Genomic DNA, 27,294 nt, shown 5'->3' with positions numbered 1-27,294 from the left:
CACGGGCATGAGGAAAAAATGCAGAGCCAATAATATGGCACCACTCACGACTCCCAAGGCTTGAGGCATTCGTCCATCACAATCCCTGCTCAAAACCCTGCCAATCAAACCCACCGACAGAAGCTGCGCGGTCACAGCAGGAGTGGCCTGAAAGGTCACAATCACAGACATCACTGAGACCGCCACATTCACGAACAGGGGCATGCAGTCCTTGCTGGAAGGGGAGAGAGGGTCATCTCACCGACACCGTCTTTCTGAGGGTCAGTCACTGCAGAACCTTATAGGCCTCAGAAGCATACCTTCAGCACCGAACTGTGCGATACAGGCAGCTCAGGGGGCCTGGGAAGTCATTATGGATCCATTGGAACTTCCTCATTTGCTAAATTGAAATATGAATTAGAATAAACTTAAAACAGAACTGCAAAATTTAAACACTTTTTACCACAAGACACGCACGACGCCTCACCCACGAATCAGTGGCAATGCCCATCAGCTGCCACCATCATCACGGCGCTTCCTGGGCGTCATCGATTATCAAAAAAAACAAGTTCAATCAAAAACCAAAAACACCTGCAGATGGAAGCCACTCCTGAGAAAAAGGCCTGGAGTTTGCAAAAAGGCACAAGAAAGACTGAGAGCATGAGGCAAAATATTTTGTGGTCTAATGAGACGAAAAGTGAACTCTTTAGTCTGAAAGCAAAGTGCTACGTCTAGAGGGAGCAGAGCACAGCTCATCACCCATTTAACACCATCCCTACCAAAAAGCCTGGTGGTGGCAGCATCATGCTATGGGGATGATTTTCAGTGGCAGGGACTGGAAGACTTGTAAGGATAGAGGGAACAATGAATGGAGCTAAATACAGGCAAATCCTTGAGGAGAACCTGCTTCAGAGTGCAGAAAACATTAGACTGCGGCAAAGATTTACATTCCAACAGGACAATGACCCCAATCATACAGGCAAAGCGAATGGCTCCAGAACAAGTACATGAAAGTCCTTGAGTGGCCCAGCCAAAGCCCAGATTTGATTCTCATTGAGAATATGTGGAAACACTTGAAGATTGCTGTTCACCGACGCTCCCCATCAAACCAGACAGAGCTTGTGTGAATCTGCAAGGACAAATTGGAGAAACTCCCCAAATCTCGATGTGCAAGGCTGATGCAGACATACACAAGAAGACTCGAAGCGGTATTCACGACCAAAGGCACTTCTACGAGGTATTGACTCAAAGGGCTGAATACTTATGTGAATTAGATATTTCTGTATTTCATTTGCAATTCAATTGTACAAATTTTTTTTTTTTTAAACGTTTCCACTTTGACATTATGGAGTATTAGGTGTGAATTGGTAACAGAAAATCTCAATTTAACCCATTTTAAATTCAGGCTGGAACGCAACAAAATGTGAAAGGTGAGCAGTCGAGTGAAAGAATCAGGAACTAAAGGAGGAATGAGTGAGGCAATGCATGTTGGGTCAACACAAGATCCTTTACCTGCATCTTGTACTACGAGGAATGGACCCTGTTGTGGGTACGGTATTTAAATAAAGAAGAAGAAATCATTCCTGTATGATTGATTGAACGGAAGTGTCAAGCACATTGTTGCTTGCAAATTACCGACATTATTCAAATATAATACAAATAAACCGAAGATCATGACGAAATTTTCATGACTAAATTCTCATTCATTCCATCCCTCCTCCATCGTTCTTAACCGGATCGCTAACTTGAAAATTACAACAAACCCAATTTGTTATAAATGTTCATCTTTCATTAATCATCCACTTTCTAAACTCCCCCCATGCCCCTCCCCTCCAAATCTCCCCCCTTGCCCCTCCCCTCTAAAACTCCCCCCTTGCCCCTCAAATCCTAAACTCCCCCCTTGCCCCTCCCCTCCAAATCTCCCCCCTTGCCCCTCCCCTCCAAAACTCCCCCCTTGCCCCTCCCATCCTAAACTCCCCCCTTGCCCCTCCCCTCCTAAACTCCCCCCTTGCCCCTCCCCTCCAAATCTCCCCCCTTTCCCCTCCCCTCCTAAACTCCCCCCTTGCCCCTCCTCTCCTAAACTCCCCCCTTGCCCTTCCCCTCCTAAACTCCCCCCTTGCCCCTCCCATTCAAAACTCCCCCCCCAACCCCTCCCCTTCAAATCTCCCCCCCCCAACCATCCCTCCTCCCACCTCCTTCTCAAAGCTGCCTCCTCCCCACTTCGTCTCCCTTCCATCTCATACCTCCACCTCCCCCAAACCTTCTACTTTCCTCTGCCCCCCCCCCTCAAACAATCCCTCACTGTGCCTCATCCCATCACCATCAAACCTTTCATCCTCCTCATCCTTCCCTTTCTTGTAACTCTTCTGTAATCTCTGACACACAATCAACTGCTCTTCCTACCTCCCCCTCTCATCCTTCATCTGACCCTACCCCTCCCCTGTCCTGCACCCAATGCTCCCCTCTCTCCTCATTAACGGTATGGACCTCAAACATCCGGGGCCTTCGCTCAAACCTGATTGATCTCTCCATTCAGGTTGCTTCTGACAATCCAGACTTGATCTGCTTAACAGAAACTTTCCTCCTTCAAGATGTCTCTGATTCCTTAATATCTCTTCCTGGTTACTCCCTCCTCCGGTATGATAGACCTGAGCCTCGGCCTGGTGGTGGGGTGCCTATCTTTATCAAAAACTCTCTTCCTCATTCTCCTTGCACTGCCCTCTCTCCACCCCACCCCCAGGAGTACCTCTGGCTACGGATTCCTCTCCGCTCCCACCTTTTGTTCATATGTGTTCTGTACCGTCCTCCAAACAGTGATGACTCCATTTACATTTCGCTGTCAGACAACACGGACCAACTTCTATCAACTCATCCAAACTCTCTCTTCCTCATATGTGGCGACTTCAACTGTCATCATGCCAGCTGGCTGGGTGTGGGTTAATCTTTCACCAGCCATGGCACCTCAGCAAAGGACTTCTGCGACTCATTGGGACTGACACAATCTGTCAATTTCCCGACCCGGATCTCAGTCAATGGAGTATCTTCTCTTCTGGACTTGGTTATGACTAACTTCCCTGCAAATGTCTGCTGCTCTTCTTCTGCTCCAATCGGTTCTTCTGATCATGTGCTTGTTAAAGTGGACATCTCTCTGGCCATTCTCAGAGAGCCTCCTGCTCCTTCCAAGGCAATCTCAGTTCCTTCCACCAAGCTCGGAACAAGTGTGTCTACCCTCAGGAGTGCCAGGAAGCACTATCTCTCCACACTCAAGATTGAACTCTCAAACCTGTCTCCTTCCTCCAAATCCTGGTGGCGTCTAGTCAAATCCGTTTCTGGTGTTTGTTCCCCCTCCATCCCCTCCCTTACCTCAAATGGCTACACAGTTGACACCGCACGTGAAAAAGCCGAATGCCTCAACTCTGTTTGCCTCTAAATCTTGTGTCCCAAACCCATCTCTCTCTGTTCCCACCTTTCCCAGTCATACCCCGCTGCTCCTGGACTATGTCCTTCTCTCCTGACAAGGTGGAGAAGTTTTTGTCAAACCTCGACTCTGATTCTGCAACTGGACCAGACGGCATCAGCCTACGGGTCCTAAAATCCTGCTCTTCCGCTCCATCTCACCGTCTCTCTGTTCTTTTCACCATCTCTTTTGCTCAAGGTCATCTGCCAGCATCCTGGAAATCAGCAAACATTACCGCTTTACACAAAAAATGTGCAAAACAGATCCTTGCAACTACAGACCAATCAGCCTGCTTCCAATTATCAGCAAAGTCATGGAATCCATCATTGCTTCGGATATCAAATCCTTCCTCTTCTCCAATGGCTTGATCTCTGATCATCAATTTGGATTCAGACCAGGTCATTCTACTCTGGACATGTTGCTTCTGCTGTCTCAACAATGGATGGAGGTCCTCAATGCCAAACAGGAAATCAGAGCTGTCTCACTTGACATATCACGTGCCTTCGATACGGTCTGGCACCCAGCTCTGCTCACCAAACTCTCCTCCTATGGTATCCATGGAAATCTCCACTCATGGCTTGCGGACGTCCTCTCTGGTCGTCGGCAACGTGTGGCCCTGAATGGATTTCTCTCATCTCCCCTTCCTGTTCTGGCTGGAGTTCCCCAAGGTAGTGTTCTCGGCCCTGTGATATTTCTGGTCTTCATCAATGATCTCTCCGACTCTCTGGAAAATCCTCTCTGTCTCTTTGCTGATGACTCCATTCTCTGCCGCTCCATTCCTCATCCCTCAGATCGGCAGTCTGCAGCCTCCTCACTCTCTGCAGACCTGGACAAAATCACAGACTGGTCAAACAAGTGGAACATGTCTTTCAATCCTGACAAATCTCACACTCTTACTATGTCTCTCCGAAAGGACCGACTGGAAAACCCTCCCATCTACTTTCTCAAAAATCCTCTCCAAGAAGTTCTGTCGCTCAAGCTTTTCGGTCTCACTATCTGCCATGATCTTTCTTGGGAAAACCACATTTCCAAGCTGGCCTCTAAAGCCAGTTGCCGACTGGGCATCCTCCGTCATGCGAAGTCCTTCCTTGGCACACCTGAGCTCCTCACCACATACAAGGCTTTCATCCGCAGCTCAATGGAATACTGTTCCCCCCTCTGGGCTGGTGCTCCTGCCTCACACCTAGCTCGGCTTCACGCTGTTGAAACCAAAGCTTTCAGAATCATTGGAATCTCCTGCGATGAAGTTAACTCCGAGGGCCTCTCACTCACCGCAGGCAGGTTGGTGGTCTTTCTGTCTTCTACTGACTCCTCTCCGGCCTTGCACCCCCAGCTCTCTCTGTGCTCTGTCCCCCCAATATTCCTTCAGGTCGCACAAGATCTGCCTGTAACCCTCTTATGGTTAAACTGCCAAAATCAAGTCTCTCTGCTCACCTTCACTCCTTCATTCCTCTTTTCTCCCGCCTCTGGAACAAACTCCCCCACTGCCTTCAATCCCACTCCTCCCTCCAGGTCTTTAAAACAGCTGTTCACCACCATCTCTTATCTTCCCCCATCCAAAACCTTGATCTTTTCTACCCCCGCTAATTCACCCCAGAGCCCTTGCAGTGTTCATATGTTTTATACCTCTCCCACCTCCCCCCAAGCCCTCCCCCTCCCACATTTCTCCCGATGTCCCTGCTCTCAAATGTTGTGTTTGTGTCCTTCCCCCTCTCTCCCCATCTTGTCTATCGATCCCCTTGTTTTTTGTGTTTTATGTGTCGGTTTCACTTTTTGTGTGATTAATGTTAGCTCTTTCACGAGCCTCGATCTTGCATACAAAAAAAACAAACAAAAAAAAACTTGGGGGTGGCTGAATTCAATGTAACGCAGGTCGGTTACATGAAGGGTAGTTGGACGAGTAAAGTTATACTAAGATCAAACTGTGACATTTATGTGAAAATGTTGCAAAATAATGCAAGAGATGAGGATTAGAATCTTGTTTCAGCGTAAACGTGTCGTGGCTCCACGCAGGGTGACGTTTTTGAAAGGAAGAAAACACTGGGAGACATGAATTTAATCGATAACACACTTTTATTGGCAAAACTAGACATGGCCAATGCAGCCACACAGGAATAACTCCACAAACAATCATGGATGGATAACTAAGGTTTTACAAGTGCAGAATTATTAAGGTCTTTGTCAAAAACACATAATGTCAAAAAGGTCGACCACAATAATAAAAAATGCGTAATTAGAATACACACACTACCTGTCGGTAATGGTAATATCCAAAATAACATTATATATATATATATATATATATATATATATATACATATATATATAATTAAAGAATCAGGAAGTAAATTCCTGCATGGGGCTCGTTTGAAAAATTTCTGACAACCCGGGACTCAAACCCAGGAACCTCATCACTTACGCAGTGACAGCCCACTGAGATTAATCATCTATCAATATATATATACACACACACATATAAAAATCTATATATGTATAAATATGTATACATATAAATATATGGATACATATAAATATACATATATATATATATATAATTTAAATGAGTAAATAGCTATGGACTCTCGTTAAGCCAAATACCTGGGCCTACTAAGGCAATGTTCAATGAAGTGAACATTACTTTTGGACATGAACACAGGCCGTATGTTTATTACGTGCTCAAATATGCTTCTCTTTTCAAAGAATCACAAGGGAATTTGAAGAAGGCCCATCTTGCATGCACTAAACAACACCTGATTAAATGAATTCGCTAAAAAAAATATGTAATTTGTCTTCTTCTTCATCTGGCGACATCCTCACAGACTTTGAAATTCTGCGACGGTATTTTGCACCATTGCAGTTTCTTCTTCCTCGTCTTTCCTGCCTACGGTGTTGTAAACTACAGAAGACTATGACAGGACAATTGTGAGTATAGAAGACAAAAGACGGAAACGTTTTTCTGTCCAATGACGATGGAAGTGCCACATCGTGAAGCGCCTTGAGGCCAATGCTCCTCAAACACTTCCGGCCCAAGTGGTTCATCAGCAGAACGTTTCTTCTCGGTCGGCCATCACGAATAAGGTGCGGTTCCCACTTCCTCGGGTGGAATACTTCAGGTAACTGCACTGCTGTACATATATGTTGTTGTAACATGGCCGTTTATTTGTTTCCATTGTGAAAGAAGCTCGGTCGCGATATGAAGGCCGCACGCAGCACATTTCATTTCTGGTCCACTCGGCTTCACGAGAGTCCACTGTACATTTTTGTAATAATTTCTCAGTATATTTTTCTCGATTTAGTATTTCTATTTAGCGAGTGAGGGAAACAAAGCCCACGCTGAGTGAACAGGTATAACTACGTGAGCACGTGCTTTTTGGGGGTTCGGAAGCGGGAAGGCAATAAACCTCTCTTCGAGTACAAGGTACCAACACGATACATGTATATTGCACTTTATAAAGGATTTAAAACACTATTTACATCAATTTAAGTACCAGACTAATCATTGCCAGTCGTATTTGTGGGCAATTTGATTCTGAATATATTCCCAATTAATACGGCGAGCTGATGAAGCTCGACGTGTATTTACTCCCATATTTACATCTGTACACGTGTCGCAGTCGTTTTAGAGAGGGCCTGGGCCTGCAGTCGTTTTAGAGAGGGCCTGGGCCTGCAGTCGTTTTAGAGAGGGCTTGGGCCTGCAGTCGTTTTAGAGAGGGCTTGGGCCTGCAGTCGTTTTAGAGAGGGCTTGGGCCTGCAGTCGTTTTAGAGAGGGCTTGGGCCTGCAGTCGTTTTAGAGAGGGCCTGGGCCTGCAGTCGTTTTACAGAGGGCCTGGGCCTGCAGTCATTTTAGAGAGGGCCTGGGCCTGCAGTCGTTTTAGAGAGGGCCTGGGCCTGCAGTCGTTTTACAGAGGGCTTGGGCCTGCAGTCGTTTTAGAGAGGGCTTGGGCCTGCAGTCGTTTTAGAGAGGGCTTGGGCCTGCAGTCGTTTTAGAGAGGGCCTGGGCCTGCAGTCGTTTTAGAGAGGGCTTGGGCCTGCAGTCGTTTTAGAGAGGGCTTGGGCCTGCAGTCGTTTTAGAGAGGGCTTGGGCCTGCAGTCGTTTTAGAGAGGGCCTGGGCCTGCAGTCGTTTTAGAGAGGGCTTGGGCCTGCAGTCGTTTTACAGAGGGCCTGGGCCTGCAGTCGTTTTAGAGAGGGCCTGGGCCTGCAGTCGTTTTAGAGAGGGCCTGGGCCTGCAGTCGTTTTACAGAGGGCCTGGGCCTGCAGTCGTTTTAGAGAGGGCTTGGGCCTGCAGTTGTTTTAGAGAGGGCTTGGGCCTGCAGTCGTTTTAGAGAGGGCCTGGGCCTGCAGTCGTTTTAGAGAGGGCTTGGGCCTGCAGTCGTTTTAGAGAGGGCCTGAGCCTGCAGTCGTTTTAGAGAGGGCTTGGGCCTGCAGTCGTTTTAGAGAGGGCTTGGGCCTGCAGTCGTTTTAGAGAGGGCCTGGGCCTGCAGTCGTTTTAGAGAGGGCTTGGGCCTGCAGTCATTTTAGAGAGGGCTTGAGCCTGCAGTCGTTTTAGAGAGGGCTTGGGCCTTCAGTCGTTTTAGAGAGGGCTTGAGCCTGCAGTCGTTTTAGAGAGGGCTTGGGCCTGCAGTCGTTTTAGAGAGGGCTTGGGCCTGCAGTCGTTTTAGAGAGGGCTTGGGCCTGCAGACGTAGAGAGCCAAAAAGCCACGGTCGTGCTAGAAATGTCCCACGACGTCCAATAACAAATCCTCTTGCATTTCATTTCAGAACCTCATAAGTCACCACTTCAAATGGCCACACATTCCGCACATACACGCACGCTCCCATCTGGCTTGTGGACAATAGGGCCCCTAGTGTGACTACGGCTGCGGAAGAGGGCCTCCATTAATCACGGGCTTCTCCACGGCACACGGGCCTGCGGCTCGGCCCAGGCCCAGGCATGCTCGCAGCTGCAGGGAAGAGCGGCAGCCCACCGCAAGCAACAACACCCTTCCCATCGATATCAACTGTGTCGACAAATCAGAAGCTTTGTGTAGGAACAATAAACAAAGGGATCGTGTATGGCTTCTTTAACAATGTTAACATCGATATAGTAATAACAGAGTCCTCAAATCGTGTTCTACTACATTATTGAACAATTATACTTCTTTATACTCTCTGATAAACCATTATATATATATATATATATACACAAAGAATTAAGTTAAGCACCCCTACACAACGAATTAAGGTAAGCACCCCCTAATATATATTCTTTGTGTATATGTATACATTGGCATATATTCTAAGGTATGTGAGATCAAATAATGATTGGTATGACATTAGCAATTATCCATTGATGAAATTGAGTGATCAAAGTGAAAAAAAGTGATTGGTTGAGTCAGTGATCCGATCACGTGGGTCCTACACACGTTATTGACGCAAAGATCGCTAGAGGTCTTCTCAGAACAATGACTGTACGTTAGAAAACATAAACGTCATCCACACTGTCCGTGATGGACCTATAGCTCCATACTTAAATTGAGGTGAAAATATGCCTAAAATTCCCAAAAAATTTCACCTTAAATTATTCAGAATAAAATATTGAAAACGGCATGATTGTTATGTTTTTATGTGACCATAATATCACTTCTCCAGAAAATATAGCAATATCATGGGTATATTACACTGTTTTGACGACAACAAACTTGTAATGTGCGAGGTTGTAAAAAAACGGGGGGGGTGCTTAACTTAATTCTTTGTGTATATATATGTTTATATATATATGTTTATATATATATATATATATATATATATACATTATATATATATATTATATATATATATAGTATATAAGAAGCTTATTGTTACTCCCAGCATACGTGATAAAAAATAGATATGTTTCCATGACTTGCCGGGGAAAGGAAGAACGTAAAGTGAGCACCGACTTTACTTTTCAAAATTGAAGCTTTGACGCTTCGCGTGCACTTCATAAGGGTCTACATTCGACCCGTCTCGTACTCGCCATGATGTCTCTGGACTCCCAGCTGAGACACAGCCATCTGCAGTGGTTAAACTGAAATTTCTAACCAAAAAATACAAAACTTCGCACATTGAAGTATCACGGTATTGATTTTTCATTTGGCGAATTGTTCCTTCTGCTGGGGCTGAAAGGAGGCTCCTCTGCCTGTAGGGGGAAACCCTTAAACAACAACCAGAAAAGCAGGAGACTCAGTTTTCTTTCAGAATAATGCTGGCGACTGCAATTTCTAACCGAAAAATACGAAACTTCGCACATTGAAGTATCACGGTATTGATTTTTCATTTGGCGAATTGTTCCTTCTGCTGGGGCTGAAAGGAGGCTCACCTGCCTGTAAGGAAACCCTTCAACAACCAGAAAAAGCAGGAGATTCAGTTTTCTTTCAGACTAATGCTGGCGACTGATTGGTGCCAAAACCTCCTGGCAAACAACACCCGAAAATACTCACATGCAGGTAAACAAACGTGGATACACAAAAAACGCAGAAATGTTGGGAAGCGTGCCGAGCTCACGGAAGGGCTGTAGAAAAAGGTCCTGCTCCTTGTAACCATTAGTCTAATTTCCGCGGCATCCGGTACACTGAAAATGGCAGATGGCGAAGAATCTACCCAAATAGGTCTCAATCCATAGTTCTTGGCTTACAATTCGCTGTAAAGACCACCGCAAAACTCCCGGGAGGAGACGCACCAGCCATCGAGCATGGGCACAGGCCTAAGGTGGCCATGGCCTAACCCATCATTATCCGTCTTGAGCGCACGAAGCCACGATATAGGTGCGGTGCACAAAGCCGCATTTGAATGTTTTATTCATAATTTATTTTTACAATTCCATAGCGGTTACAATTCCTTAGCGGTTAGGGTGCCAGCTTGGGATCCCGGTCGATCGCTGAATTAACACCAGGGTGGTTGACTCAGCCTGTCATCCTTCCGAGGTCGGAAAATTGAGTACCAGCTTGCTGGGATGAATGATCACGGTGTGTACCCCGATTTAGAATAGGTACACCGTATCCCTGTGCATCGTAAGAGCCGACTAAGGGTTGGCGTCAGGAAATTTATCCGGCCATAAAAAACATTGCCTCAAACAGGGCCCCATGAGGTCATGGGGCCTGCAAGGCCAACCCCCACTCTAGCGGGGAAAAATGGCCTTAAAACGATCATTCATTCATTCATTCAATTCCATAAAGTCTGCATTGTTCAATTCCATTGTTTTCCAATTCCATTGTTTTCCTTATTTTTTTTACCTTGTTTTTTACCATTCACTAATGTTGGTGGTATTCTCCTGATAGCGTTCTCTACTCCGACGGTTCAATTAGGAGTTATGAACTCGAAGGCTGTTTGTTAATTATCAAGGTGAAAAATGTTATCGGAAGAAAAGCAACTGCAGAGGCGTTCGACCAGGAAGGTGATAAATGAACCTTGAAATAGTTTTCGATGTCGCGCAACAGAACGAGCATTTCCTCGCTGTACTGGGGAAATCCTGAACATGGTTTGCTTTCAGAAGGAGACCCCTTGGCTTATCAGGAGGCCACAAGCGGCAGGAAGTTGCATTCCACTCAAGGTCGCCCATGACACATCTCAGGAAAGATTAGTGTTTTTTTCGTTCTCCATGTCGATGGACCACATGTTGAGGAATGCTTTTAGAACGAAAAGGTGCTTGAACGTCCTGACTCTCGTCAAGCTTTGCCACCGACATCGATCCTACATTATTTCCTGCTGTGATTGCGCAAAGTAGTGAGGACCCTTGAAATGGAAATCCATCAAGAAAGTGCTCTTCATCAGGTGTTTCAGCACCTCTGTTTTCAATTCCCTCTTACAAAATAACACAAACATACGCCTCCAGCATATCTAATCTGTAGCCAGATGTTGTACAAAGAAACATTTTTTCCGTCTCTGCTCAGTGTCAGCATCATATAAAATGGGCCATATTTGTTCTTGTAATAATCCTATGAACGACTAGAATTGAATAATTTCTTTCAATTCCAATCAACATCATAGTCCCTGTACACCATAATGCCGACGTTGTTCCTTCTTCCCGCCCTAGAGTGTTATTCAAACAATGAAGTGCTGCGGACCCGTTATACAATATTATCTTGTGTGGCAGGGTAACTCTCGTGGGTGTCTAGTTGTCTCGTGGGTGTCTAGTCTAGTTGGACTTGTTGTCCAAGTGGGTGGTGCTGCATAGTTAACACTCAGTGGAGTTGCCGTCATGATCAACATTGAATAACCCAAAAGTTCACCCAAAAGGTCCATCTTTGATTTTGAATAACCCCAAAAATACCTTTGTGAATGTCAACAGATCTGAGACCAGTTACCTCATTATGGGAAACCGTTCAGTTGGCTGTGCCACCACCTTGGGCACAGCTTACTTCAGTTGACTCCTCCACCGTTGGTCGTTCCATGCCATGCACATGTCTCATAAGTCAGGGTCTGGAGCCACCGACTCTTTCGGAGGTTAATTGTGAAGCCGGACCCCTCGGGTACGGCAGGAATGGCAGCAGCGCAGCTTGTACATGAGGAGCTGGCAGAGGTTGAGGCGGCGCACCAGCTCGCAATAGCGCGTCGTGTCCCGACAGCCCCCTGCACACAGTGTCAAGGGATGCACAGACGTTAAGCAGAGACAACAGTTGCCATTTAATTCCATCATTATCCAGCTGGAATCACAAGCTGCAAAGGTAGCTGTCATTCCCTCCAGACTGCAGACTGCCATTCACTAATGTTGTCATTAATTGATGTCATCATTCATGTGGTTTTTGGCACTTTCGTTGTCTGGTAGGAATTAAGACGGTAAATTTTCCACACAAGCTGTGATGTTCGTGCCTGAATGATGGCGGGTCAGGCTGGGTCACGTGGCAGGCTGTGACCTTTGCACCCATGGGCAATGACTTGCTGCCACATTACTTTAAATTTTACCGATCAGAAACAAAAGAGCCCGCAACATGTCACAATTATTTCAAGGGACTTCAAATTCAGTGTCATGGTGTGAACTGCATTATTCGCAAGTCCTTTGATTATTTGAAATACAACATTGACACATGATGCCCAAGTGTGCGCACCATAAAGTGACGGTATCACGCATTGATTCACATGAAGAGGAGTTTGTAAGAACATCAGGAAAGTAACCTGGAAAGTAAGAGCCAAGAACACAATTGGTTGGGAACTTTACCGAATGTGAACTCGTCCTCGTTAGGGAATGTATATATTGCACTTTTTTTCCCCCCACCTTTAGAGGCCATTTTTCCCCCCGCAGAGCAGGGGTTGGCCTTTTTTGGGCACCTTGGTCCCCTTTTTGAAGCAATGGTTTACAGCCGGATGCCCTTCCTGCCACCAACCCTGTTAGTCGACTCTTGCGACACACAGGGACTGTCCCCAGACCAGTGAACTGGTACTCAATTTGCGGACCTCGGAAGGATGACAGGCTGAGTCAACCCACCTGGTGTTAATATAGCGATCGACCGGGATTCTAACATAGGATCCGAGGATCCCAAGCCTGCACCCTAACCGCTAAGCTGGGATTCTAACCCAGGATCCTAGGATCCCATGCCGGCACCCCAACTGCTAAGCCAACACCAGGCTCAGCCAGCACTGTGATACAATTATGAATTTGCTCCATTGGTTGCATCATTACTGAGGCGTGGCTGTTCCGCTGATGCAGTGCCCATGCAAATTTGGTCAACAGTCGGTCCTTTTCTTTTATATGCAGCACATGACTGCTGGTTGCATCATTCGCTGGGGCTGTGCTGCTGATGCAGTGCGCCCTCTGCAGGATAGAGGAAGAACTTCGCAATTGTTCTGGGTGCCGGCGATAGCTCGTCTGGTCTTCACAAAGGACATCATGGGATATTTAACGTCCACTAATGCTGGGAGATGGGATGCCCAGTTTTACGTCCATCCGAGGAAAAGTACACACTGTGAAACACCAGGATGACAGTTTATTGGGCTGGGATTTGAACCTTGGCTGGACAGCCCAAGAGGCAGGCATGGATACATCGAGGCTATCCTGCGCACCCAATGCTTGGTGATGGGGTGCCAGAGCTTCCAAGAGGGCAGGAACTTGCAATTTGTTAAGAGTGCCGGTGATAATGGCCTGCACTTTGCAAAAGACACAGGGAAATCTTGAAAGAGCTCATCACATGGCTTAAGCCTTAATCGGATCACATGGCTTAATGTCCATCCAAGGAACATCATTGATGCAACACCGTGCCTGATAAGCACCAATCCTCGTATGGTTAAACTGCCAAAATCAAGACTACTCACCTTAACCCTTTCATTCCTCTTTTCTCCCACCTCTGGAACAAACCCCCCCACTCTCTTCAATCCCACTCCCCCCTCCAGGTCTTTAAAACAGCTGTTCACCACCATCTCTTATCTTCCCCCATCCAAAACCTTGATCTTTTCTACACCCGTTAATTCACCCCAGATCCACTTTTTTGAAATACCGACTTCTTTCCTGGAAGTCCCTGCAGTGTCGATGTTTTTTTTTGTTTGTTTGTTTTTACCTCTGCCCCCCCCCTCCCCTTCCCATGCCTCCTCCCCCAAGCCCTCTCCCTCCCACAGATCTCCCGATGTCCCTGCTCTCCAACTTGTTCTCCCGCTCCCTTTATCATATGTTTTTTGTTTTATGTGTCAGTTTGTCTTTTTGTAATCAATGATAACTCTTACACGAGCCTCGATCTTGTATACAAAAAAAATATATTAAAAAAATCCAACAATTTATCGTCGGGCCATGAGAATGAACCCCAGACTGGAAAGCTCCAACGTAAGTGAAAGTAAACTCGAGAAATGTGACACGCTCCCCAAGTTACACATTTCAGGAGTTGCACTGACTCATTGAGGCCTATTGATTTGGTGGTAAATCCAGTTCGTATTTCACAGAAACCCCCAAAGAGGCCCACAACAGTCATTCACCATAAAATGGCCCTTTCTGGCATTTTAACCACTTCCACGGCCATAAATTCATTGAGAATACCTTGCATGACCCCAAAGGGAATTTTCGAGTAGCATTCTGGGCTGCTCAAACACGTGGTCACGTTACAAGCGGCTCCTGAGATCACATGACCACAGATAAGAGTTTCCTCTTTTCCTTTGCCGAGTTATTAGTTTGAACATCATTCGAGTTTATACAGCGATTCAGAATGATCCACGTTTGTTGAGGCAGAGGTTCCGATCACCTTTCGTGGACGATTCATACTCGGCATCACATCCCCGCTTCCTTCTTGGTGCTGTCACCGATATGCGATTCCATGTCCCGTGTTAACTCGTTTATCATTTCCTACTCCTTAATGTAACAACTCAACGATCCTTAAACATAGTGGAAGAACAAAACAAAGAGAGGACATCACTCCGACAGCAGTGCATGCAAAGGATATAAAGACACACGGGTGTGAAGGTTACCTCGCATAACCGTAACCTGTAACATTCTGCAATACTTTGGCAAATTGGTAGATTAGGCCATGAGACAAAACAAAGCAAAGATCCCTGGTAGCTGATATGGCAAGAATCCATGCTGAGACCCCTGGTAGCTGATATGGCAAGAATCCATGCTGAGACCCCTGGTAGCTGATATGGCAGGAATCCATGCTGAGACCCCTGGTAGCTGATATGGCAGGAATCCATGCTAAGACCCCTGGTAGCTGATATGGCAGGAATCCATGCTAAGACCCCTGGTAGCTGATATGGCAACAATCCATGCTGAGACCCCTGGTAGCTGATATGGCAAGAATCCATGCGAAGACCCTGGTAGCTGATATGGCAACAATCCATGCTGAGACCCCTGGTAGCTGATATGGCAGGAATCCATGCTAAGACCCCTGGTAGCTGATATGGCAGGAATCCATGCTAAGACCCCTGGTAGCTGATATGGCAACAATCCATGCTGAGACCCCTGGTAGCTGATATGGCAGGAATCCATGCTAAGACCCCTGGTAGCTGATATGGCAGGAATCCATGCTAAGACCCCTGGTAGCTGATATGGCAACAATCCATGCTGAGACCCCTGGTAGCTGATATGGCAAGAATCCATGCTAAGACCCCTGGTAGCTGATATGGCAAGAATCCATGCTAAGACCCTGGTAGCTGATATGGCAACAATCCATGCTGAGACCCCTGGTAGCTGATATGGCAAGAATCCATGCTGAGACCCCTGGTAGCTGATATGGCAGGAATCCATGCTAACACCCCTGGTAGCTGATATGGCAAGAATCCATGCTAAGACCCCTGGTAGCTGATATGGCAGGAATCCATGCGAAGACCCCTGGTAGCTGATATGGCAACAATCCATGCTGAGACCCCTGGTAGCTGATATGGCAAGAATCCATGCTAAGACCCCTGGTAGCTGATATGGCAAGAATCCATGCTAAGACCCTGGTAGCTGATATGGCAACAATCCATGCTGAGACCCCTGGCAGCTGATATGGCAAGAATCCATGCTAAGACCCCTGGTAGCTGATATGGCAAGAATCCATGCTAAGACCCTGGTAGCTGATATGGCAACAATCCATGCTGAGACCCCTGGTAGCTGATATGGCAACAATCCATGCCAAGACCCCTGCTAGCTGCGATGGCAATGATCCATGCTAAGACCCCTGCTAGCTGATATGGCAACAATCCATGCTGAGACCCCTGGTAGCTGATATGGCAAGAATCCATGCTAAGACCCCTGGTAGCTGATATGGCAAGAATCCATGCTAAGATCCCTGGTAGCTGATATGGCAACAATCCATGCTAAGATCCCTGGTAGCTGATATGGCAAGAATCCATGCCAAGACCCCTGCTAGCTGCGATGGCAATGATCCATACTAAGACCCCTGGTAGCTGATATGGCAGGAATCCATGCTAAGACCCCTGGTAGCTGATATGGCAACAATCCATGCTGAGACCTCTGGTAGCTGATATGGCAAGAATCCATGCTAAGACCCCTGGTAGCTGATATGGCAAGAATCCATGCTAAGACCCTGGTAGCTGATATGGCAACAATCCATGCTGAGACCCCTGGTAGCTGCGATGGCAATGATCCATGCTAAGACCCCTGGTAGCTGATATGGCAACAATCCATGCTGAGACCCCTGGTAGCTGATATGGCAAGAATCCATGCTCAGACCCCTGGTAGCTGATATGGCAACAATCCATGCTGAGACCCCTGGTAGCTGATATGGCAACAATCCATGCCAAGACCCCTGCTAGCTGCGATGGCAATGATCCATGCTAAGACCCCTGGTAGCTGATATGGCAACAATCCATGCTGAGACCCCTGGTAGCTGATATGGCAAAAATCCATGCTAAGACCCCTGGTAGCTGATATGGCAAGAATCCATGCTAAGATCCCTGGTAGCTGATATGGCAAGAATCCATGCTGAGACCCCTGGTAGCTGATATGGCAAGAATCCATGCTAAGACCCCTGGTAGCTGATATGGCAAGAATCCATGCTGAGACCCCTGGTAGCTGATATGGCAAGAATCCATGCTGAGACCCATGGTAGCTGATATGGCAAGAATCCATGCTAAGACCTCTGGTAGCTGATATGGCAAGAATCCATGCTAAGATCCCTGGTAGCTGATATGGCAAGAATCCATGCTGAGATCCCTGCTAGCTGATATGGCAAGAATCCATGCTAAGATCCCTGCTAGCTGCGATGGCAAGAATCCATGCCAAGACCCCTGCTAGCTGATATGGCAAGAATCCATGCTAAGACCCCTGGTAGCTGATATGGCAAGAATCCATGCTGAGACCCCTGGTAGCTGATATGGCAAGAATCAATGCTGAGACCCCTGGTAGCTGATATGGCAAGAATCCATGCTAAGACCCCTGGTAGCTGATATGGCAAGAATCCATGCTAAGATCCCTGCTAGCTGCGATGGCAATGATCCATGCTAAGACCCCTGGTAGCTGATATGGCAAGGATCCATGCTGAGACCCCTGGTAGCTGATATGGCAAGAATCCATGCTAAGACCCCTGGTAGCTGATATGGCAAGAATCCATGCTGAGACCCATGGTAGCTGATATGGCAAGAATCCATGCTAAGACCTCTGGTAGCTGATATGGCAAGAATCCATGCTAAGACCGCTGGTACCTGATATGGCAAGAATCCATGCTAAGACCCCTGGTAGCTGATATGGCAAGAATCCATGCTGAGACCCCTGGTAGCTGCTATGGCAAGAATCCATGCTGAGACCCCTGGTAGCTGCTATGGCAAGAATCCATGCTGAGACCCCTGGTAGCTGATATGGCAAGAATCCATGCTGAGACCCCTGGTAGCTGCTATGGCAAGAATCCATGCTGAGACCCCTGGTAGCTGCTATGGCAAGAATCCATGCTGAGACCCCTGGTAGCTGATATGGCAAGAATCCATGCTGAGACCCCTGGTAGCTGCTATGGCAAGAATCCATGCTGAGACCCCTGGTAGCTGCGATGGCAAGAATCCATGCTAACATCCCTGCTAGCTGCTATGGCAAGAATCCATGCTAAGACCCCTGGTAGCTGATATGGCAAGAATCCATGCTGAGACCCCTGGTAGCTGATATGGCAACAATCCATGCTAAGACCCCTGCTAGCTGCGATGGCAATGATCCATGCTAAGACCCCTGGTAGCTGATATGGCAACAATCCATGCTGAGACCCCTGGTAGCTGATATGGCAAGAATCCATGCTAAGACCCCTGGTAGCTGATATGGCAAGAATCCATGCTGAGATCCCTGCTAGCTGATATGGCAAGAATCCATGCTAAGATCCCTGCTAGCTGCGATGGCAAGAATCCATGCCAAGACCCCTGCTAGCTGATATGGCAAGAATCCATGCTAAGACCCCTGGTAGCTGATATGGCAAGAATCCATGCTGAGACCCCTGGTAGCTGATATGGCAAGAATCAATGCTGAGACCCCTCGTAGCTGATATGGCAAGAATCCATGCTAAGACCCCTGGTAGCTGATATGGCAAGAATCCATGCTAAGATCCCTGCTAGCTGCGATGGCAATGATCCATGCTAAGACCCCTGGTAGCTGATATGGCAAGGATCCATGCTGAGACCCCTGGTAGCTGATATGGCAAGAATCCATGCTAAGACCCCTGGTAGCTGATATGGCAAGAATCCATGCTGAGACCCATGGTAGCTGATATGGCAAGAATCCATGCTAAGACCTCTGGTAGCTGATATGGCAAGAATCCATGCTAAGACCGCTGGTACCTGATATGGCAAGAATCCATGCTAAGACCCCTGGTAGCTGATATGGCAAGAATCCATGCTGAGACCCCTGGTAGCTGCTATGGCAAGAATCCATGCTGAGACCCCTGGTAGCTGCTATGGCAAGAATCCATGCTGAGACCCCTGGTAGCTGATATGGCAAGAATCCATGCTGAGACCCCTGGTAGCTGCTATGGCAAGAATCCATGCTGAGACCCCTGGTAGCTGCTATGGCAAGAATTCATGCTGAGACCCCTGGTAGCTGATATGGCAAGAATCCATGCTGAGACCCCTGGTAGCTGCTATGGCAAGAATCCATGCTGAGACCCCTGGTAGCTGCTATGGCAAGAATCCATGCTGAGACCCCTGGTAGCTGATATGGCAAGAATCCATGCTGAGACCCCTGGTAGCTGCTATGGCAAGAATCCATGCTGAGACCCCTGGTAGCTGATATGGCAAGAATCCATGCTAAGACCCCTGGTAGCTGCTATGGCAAGAATCCATGCTGAGACCCCTGGTAGCTGATATGGCAAGAATCCATGCTGAGACCCCTGGTAGCTGCGATGGCAAGAATCCATGCTAACATCCCTGCTAGCTGCTATGGCAAGAATCCATGCTAAGACCCCTGGTAGCTGATATGGCAAGAATCCATGCTGAGACCCCTGGTAGCTGCTATGGCAAGAATCCATGCTGAGACCCCTGGTAGCTGATATGGCAACAATCCATGCTAAGACCCCTGCTAGCTGCGATGGCAATGATCCATGCTAAGACCCCTGGTAGCTGATATGGCAACAATCCATGCTGAGACCCCTGGTCGCTGATATGGCAAGAATCCATGCTAAGACCCCTGGTAGCTGATATGGCAAGAATCCATGCTAAGATCCCTGCTAGCTGCGATGGCAAGAATCCATGCCAAGACCCCTGCTAGCTGATATGGCAAGAATCCATGCTAAGACCCCTGGTAGCTGATATGGCAAGAATCCATGCTGAGACCCCTGGTAGCTGATATGGCAAGAATCAATGCTGAGACCCCTGGTAGCTGATATGGCAAGAATCCATGCTAAGACCCCTGGTAGCTGATATGGCAAGAATCCATGCTAAGATCCCTGCTAGCTGCGATGGCAATGATCCATGCTAAGACCCCTGGTAGCTGATATGGCAAGGATCCATGCTGAGACCCCTGGTAGCTGATATGGCAAGAATCCATGCTAAGACCCCTGGTAGCTGATATGGCAAGAATCCATGCTGAGACCCATGGTAGCTGATATGGCAAGAATCCATGCTAAGACCTCTGGTAGCTGATATGGCAAGAATCCATGCTAAGACCGCTGGTACCTGATATGGCAAGAATCCATGCTAAGACCCCTGGTAGCTGATATGGCAAGAATCCATGCTGAGACCCCTGGTAGCTGCTATGGCAAGAATCCATGCTGAGACCCCTGGTAGCTGCTATGGCAAGAATCCATGCTGAGACCCCTGGTAGCTGATATGGCAAGAATCCATGCTGAGACCCCTGGTAGCTGCTATGGCAAGAATCCATGCTGAGACCCCTGGTAGCTGCTATGGCAAGAATTCATGCTGAGACCCCTGGTAGCTGATATGGCAAGAATCCATGCTGAGACCCCTGGTAGCTGATATGGCAAGAATCCATGCTAAGACCCCTGGTAGCTGCTATGGCAAGAATCCATGCTGAGACCCCTGGTAGCTGATATGGCAAGAATCCATGCTGAGACCCCTGGTAGCTGCTATGGCAAGAATCCATGCTGAGACCCCTGGTAGCTGCGATGGCCAGAATCCATGCTAACATCCCTGCTAGCTGCTATGGCAAGAATCCATGCTAAGACCCCTGGTAGCTGATATGGCAAGAATCCATGCTGAGACCCCTGGTAGCTGCTATGGCAAGAATCCATGCTGAGACCCCCGGTAGCTGATATGGCAACAATCCATGCTAAGACCCCTGCTAGCTGCGATGGCAATGATCCATGCTAAGACCCCTGGTAGCTGATATGGCAACAATCCATGCTGAGACCCCTGGTAGCTGATATGGCAAGAATCCATGCTAAGACCCCTGGTAGCTGATATGGCAAGAATCCATGCTAAGATACCTGGTAGCTGATATGGCAAGAATCCATGCTGAGACCCCTGGTAGCTGATATGGCAAGAATCCATGCTAAGACCCCTGCTAGCTGATATGGCAACAATCCATGCTGAGACCCCTGGTAGCTGATATGGCAAGAATCCATGCTAAGACCCCTGGTAGCTGATATGGCAAGAATCCATGCTAAGATCCCTGGTGGCTGATATGGCAAGAATCCATGCTAAGATCCCTGGTAGCTGATATGGCAAGAATCAATGCTGAGACCCCTGGTAGCTGATATGGCAAGAATCCATGCTAAGACCCCTGGTAGCTGATATGGCAAGAATCCATGCCAAGACCCCTGCCAGCTGCGATGGCAATGATCCATGCTAAGACCCCTGGTAGCTGATATGGCAAGAATCCATGCTAAGACCCCTGGTAGCTGATATGGCAAGAATCCATGCTAAGACCTCTGGTAGCTGATATAGCAAGAATCCATGCTAAGACCACTGGTACCTGATATGGCAAGAATCCATGCTAAGACCACTGGTACCTGATATGGCAAGAATCCATGCTAAGACCCCTGGTAGCTGATATGGCAAGAATCCATGCTAACATCCCTGCTAGCTGCTATGGCAAGAATCCATGCTAAGACCCCTGGTAGCTGATATGGCAAGAATCCATGCTGAGACCCCTGGTAGCTGCTATGGCAAGAATCCATGCTGAGACCCCTGGTAGCTGATATGGCAAGAATCCATGCTAACATCCCTGCTAGCTGCTATGGCAAGAATCCATGCTGAGACCCCTGGTAGCTGATATGGCAAGAATCCATGCTGAGACCCCTGGTAGCTGCTATGGCAAGAATCTATGCTGAGACCCCTGGTAGCTGATATGGCAAGAATCCATGCTGAGACCCCTGGTAGCTGCTATGGCAAGAATCCATGCTGAGACCCCTGGTAGCTGCTATGGCAAGAATCCATGCTGAGACCCCTGGTAGCTGATATGGCAAGAATCCATGCTGAGACCCCTGGTAGCTGCTATGGCAAGAATCCATGCTAATATCCCTGGTAGCTGATATGGCAAGAATCCATGCTGAGACCCCTGGTAGCTGATATGGCAAGAATCCATGCTAAGACACCTGGTAGCTGCTATGGCAAGAATGCATGCGAAGACCCCTGGTAGCTGATATGGCAAGAATCCATGCTAAGACCCCTGGTAGCTGATATAGCAAGAATCCATGCTAAGACCCCTGGTAGCTGATATGGCAACAATCCATGCTGAGACCCCTGGTAGCTGATATGGCAGGAATCCATGATAAGACCCCTGGTAGCTGATATGGCAAGAATCCATGCTAATATCCCTGGTAGCTGATATGGCAAGAATCCATGCTGAGACCCCTGGTAGCTGATATAGCAAGAATCCATGCTAAGACCCCTGGTAGCTGATATGGCAACAATCCATGCTGAGACCCCTGGTAGCTGATATGGCAACAATCCATGCTAAGGCCCCTGGTAGCTGATATGGCAAGAATCCATGCTAAGACCCTGGTAGGTGATATGGCAACAATCCATGCTGAGACCCCTGGTACCTGATATGGCAACAATCCATGCCAAGACCCCTGCTAGCTGCGATGGCAATGATCCATGCGAAGATCCCTGCTAGCTGATATGGCAACAATCCATGCTGAGACCCCTGGTAGCTGATATGGCAAGAATCCATGCTAAGATCCCTGGTAGCTGATATGGCAAGAATCCATGCTAAGATCCCTGGTAGCTGATATGGCAAGAATCCATGCTGAGACCCCTGGTAGCTGATATGGCAAGAATCCATGCTAAGACCCCTGCTTGCTGATATGGCAACAATCCATGCTGAGACCCCTGGTAGCTGATATGGCAATAATCCATGCTAAGACCCCTGGTAGCTGATATGGCAAGAATGCATGCTAGGATCCCTGGTAGCTGATATGGCAAGAATCCATGCTAAGATCCCTGGTAGCTGATATGGCAAGAATCCATGCTGAGATCCCTGCTAGCTGATATGGCAAGAATCCATGCTAAGATCCCTGCTAGCTGCGATGGCAAGAATCCATGCCAAGACCCCTGCTAGCTGCGATGGCAATGATCCATGCTAAGACCCCTGGTAGCTGATATGGCAAGAATCCATGCTGAGACCCCTGGTAGCTGATATGGCAAGAATCCATGCTGAGACCCCTGGTAGCTGCTATGGCAAGAATCCATGCTGAGACCCCTGGTAGCTGATATGGCAAGAATCCATGCTGAGACCCCTGGTAGCTGCTATGGCAAGAATCCATGCTGAGACCCCTGGTAGCTGCTATGGCAAGAATCCATGCTGAGACCCCTGGTAGCTGATATGGCAAGAATCCATGCTGAGACCCCTGGTAGCTGCTATGGCAAGAATCCATGCTGAGACCCCTGGTAGCTGATATGGCAAGAATCCATGCTAAGACCCCTGGTAGCTGCAATGGCAAGAATGCATGCGAAGACCCCTGGTAGCTGATATGGCAAGCATCCATGCTAAGACCCCTGGTAGCTCTGGCAATAATCCATGCTGAGACCCCTGGTAGCTGATATGGCAGGAATCCATGCTAAGACCCCTGGTAGCTGATATGGCAAGAATCCATGCTAATATCCCTGGTAGCTGATATGGCAAGAATCCATGCTGAGACCCCTGGTAGCTGATATGGCAAGAATCCATGCTAAGACACCTGGTAGCTGCTATGGCAAGAATGCATGCGAAGACCCCTGGTAGCTGATATGGCAAGAATCCATGCTAAGACCCCTGGTAGCTGATATGGCAAGAATCCATGCTGAGACCCCTGGTAGCTGATATGGCAGGAATCCATGATAAGACCCCTGGTAGCTGATATGGCAAGAATCCATGCTAATATCCCTGGTAGCTGATATGGCAAGAATCCATGCTGAGACCCCTGGTAGCTGATATAGCAAGAATCCATGCTAAGACCCCTGGTAGCTGATATGGCAACAATCCATGCTGAGACCCCTGGTAGCTGATATGGCAACAATCCATGCTAAGACCCCTGGTAGCTGATATGGCAAGAATCCATGCTAAGACCCTGGTAGCTGATATGGCAACAATCCATGCTGAGACCCCTGGTAGCTGATATGGCAACAATCCATGGCAAGACCCCTGCTAGCTGCGATGGCAATGATCCATGCGAAGATCCCTGCGAGCTGATATGGCAACAATCCATGCTGAGACCCCTGGTAGCTGATATGGCAAGAATCCATGCTAAGATCCCTGGTAGCTGATATGGCAAGAATCCATGCTAAGATCCCTGGTAGCTGATATGGCAAGAATCCATGCTGAGACCCCCGGTAGCTGATATGGCAAGAATCCATGCTAAGACCCCTGCTTGCTGATATGGCAACAATCCATGCTGAGACCCCTGGTAGCTGATATGGCAATAATCCATGATAAGACCCCTGGTAGCTGATATGGCAAGAATGCATGCTAGGATCCCTGGTAGCTGATATGGCAAGAATCCATGCTAAGATCCCTGGTAGCTGATATGGCAAGAATCCATGCTGAGATCCCTGCTAGCTGATATGGCAAGAATCCATGCCAAGACCCCTGCTAGCTGCGATGGCAATGATCCATGCTAAGACCCCTGGTAGCTGATATGGCAAGAATCCATGCTGAGACCCCTGGTATCTGATATGGCAAGAATCAATGCTGAGACCCCTGGTAGCTGATATGGCAAGAATCCATGCTAAGACCCCTGGTAGCTGATATGGCAAGAATCCATGCTAAGATCCCTGCTAGCTGCGATGGCAATGATCCATGCTAAGACCCCTGGTAGCTGATATGGCAAGGATCCATGCTGAGACCCCTGGTAGCTGATATGGCAAGAATCCATGCTAAGACCCCTGGTAGCTGATATGGCAAGAATCCATGCTGAGACCCATGGTAGCTGATATGGCAAGAATCCATGCAAAGACCTCTGGTAGCTGATATTGCAAGAATCCATACTAAGACCGCTGGTACCTGATATGGCAAGAATCCATGCTAAGACCCCTGGTAGCTGATATGGCAAGAATCCATGCTAAGACCACTGGTAGCTGATATGGCAAGAATCCATGCTGAGACCCCTGGTAGCTGATATGGCAGGAATCCATGCTGAGACCCCTGGTAGCTGATATGGCAGGAATCCATGCTAAGACCCCTGGTAGCTGATATGGCAGGAATCCATGCTAAGACCCCTGGTAGCTGATATGGCAACAATCCATGCTGAGACCCCTGGTAGCTGATATGGCAAGAATCCATGCGAAGACCCTGGTAGCTGATATGGCAACAATCCATGCTGAGACCCCTGGTAGCTGATATGGCAGGAATCCATGCTAAGACCCCTGGTAGCTGATATGGCAGGAATCCATGCTAAGACCCCTGGTAGCTGATATGGCAACAATCCATGCTGAGACCCCTGGTAGCTGATATGGCAGGAATCCATGCTAAGACCCCTGGTAGCTGATATGGCAGGAATCCATGCTAAGACCCCTGGTAGCTGATATGGCAACAATCCATGCTGAGACCCCTGGTAGCTGATATGGCAAGAATCCATGCTAAGACCCCTGGTAGCTGATATGGCAAGAATCCATGCTAAGACCCTGGTAGCTGATATGGCAACAATCCATGCTGAGACCCCTGGTAGCTGATATGGCAAGAATCCATGCTGAGACCCCTGGTAGCTGATATTGTAGGAATCCATGCTAACACCCCTGGTAGCTGATATGGCAAGAATCCATGCTAAGACCCCTGGTAGCTGATATGGCAGGAATCCATGCTAAGACCCCTGGTAGCTGATATGGCAACAATCCATGCTGAGACCCCTGGTAGCTGATATGGCAAGAATCCATGCTAAGACCCCTGGTAGCTGATATGGCAAGAATCCATGCTAAGACCCTGGTAGCTGATATGGCAACAATCCATGCTGAGACCCCTGGTAGCTGATATGGCAAGAATCCATGCTGAGACCCCTGGTAGCTGATATGGCAGGAATCCATGCTAAGACCCCTGGTAGCTGATATGGCAAGAATCCATGCTAAGACCCCTGGTAGCTGATATGGCAGGAATCCATGCTAAGACCCCTGGTAGCTGATATGGCAACAATCCATGCTGAGACCCCTGGTAGCTGATATGGCAAGAATCCATGCTAAGACCCCTGGTAGCTGATATGGCAAGAATCCATGCTAAGACCCTGGTAGCTGATATGGCAACAATCCATGCTGAGACCCCTGGTAGCTGATATGGCAACAATCCATGCCAAGACCCCTGCTAGCTGCGATGGCAATGATCCATGCTAAGACCCCTGCTAGCTGATATGGCAACAATCCATGCTGAGACCCCTGGTAGCTGATATGGCAAGAATCCATGCTAAGACCCCTGGTAGCTGATATGGCAAGAATCCATGCTAAGATCCCTGGTAGCTGATATGGCAACAATCCATGCTAAGATCCCTGGTAGCTGATATGGCAAGAATCCATGCCAAGACCCCTGCTAGCTGCGATGGCAATGATCCATACTAAGACCCCTGGTAGCTGATATGGCAGGAATCCATGCTAAGACCCCTGGTAGCTGATATGGCAATAATCCATGCTGAGACCTCTGGTAGCTGATATGGCAAGAATCCATGCTAAGACCCCTGGTAGCTGATATGGCAAGAATCCATGCTAAGACCCTGGTAGCTGATATGGCAACAATCCATGCTGAGACCCCTGGTAGCTGCGATGGCAATGATCCATGCTAAGACCCCTGTTAGCTGATATGGCAACAATCCATGCTGAGACCCCTGGTAGCTGATATGGCAAGAATCCATGCTCAGACCCCTGGTAGCTGATATGGCAACAATCCATGCTGAGACCCCTGCTAGCTGCGATGGCAATGATCCATGCTAAGACCCCTGGTAGCTGATATGGCAACAATCCATGCTGAGACCCCTGGTAGCTGATATGGCAAAAATCCATGCTAAGACCCCTGGTAGCTGATATGGCAAGAATCCATGCTAAGATCCCTGGTAGCTGATATGGCAAGAATCCATGCTGAGACCCCTGGTAGCTGATATGGCAAGAATCCATGCTAAGACCCCTGGTAGCTGATATGGCAAGAATCCATGCTGAGACCCCTGGTAGCTGATATGGCAAGAATCCATGCTGAGACCCATGGTAGCTGATATGGCAAGAATCCATGCTAAGACCTCTGGTAGCTGATATGGCAAGAATCCATGCTAAGATCCCTGGTAGCTGATATGGCAAGAATCCATGCTGAGATCCCTGCTAGCTGATATGGCAAGAATCCATGCTAAGATCCCTGCTAGCTGCGATGGCAAGAATCCATGCCAAGACCCCTGCTAGCTGATATGGCAAGAATCCATGCTAAGACCCCTGGTAGCTGATATGGCAAGAATCCATGCTGAGACCCCTGGTAGCTGATATGGCAAGAATCAATGCTGAGACCCCTGGTAGCTGATATGGCAAGAATCCATGCTAAGACCCCTGGTAGCTGATATGGCAAGAATCCATGCTAAGATCCCTGCTAGCTGCGATGGCAATGATCCATGCT

The 27,294-nt window shown here is 48.0% G+C and overlaps 1 protein-coding gene across 1 annotated transcript in view; it reads right to left on the bottom strand.

Annotated features, from left to right (window-relative positions):
• Window positions 1-9,278: 9,278 nt before the first annotated feature.
• The window catches only part of LOC137417486 (ADAMTS-like protein 1), a 466,111-nt gene continuing 448,095 nt past the window's right edge, over window positions 9,279-27,294 (bottom strand). The window contains exon 34 of the mRNA XM_078772644.1: window positions 9,279-12,023. Within this exon, the coding sequence (XP_078628770.1) occupies window positions 11,899-12,023 (125 nt within the window). The 3' untranslated portion in view covers window positions 9,279-11,898. The remainder of the gene's footprint in view (window positions 12,024-27,294) is intronic.

This window comes from Myxine glutinosa, chromosome 2 (genome assembly GCF_964187855.1).
Source record: "Myxine glutinosa chromosome 2, kmMyxGlut1.1, whole genome shotgun sequence".
Taxonomy (NCBI): Eukaryota; Metazoa; Chordata; class Myxini; order Myxiniformes; family Myxinidae; genus Myxine; species Myxine glutinosa.
This window is presented reverse-complemented; position numbering and strand designations above follow the sequence as displayed.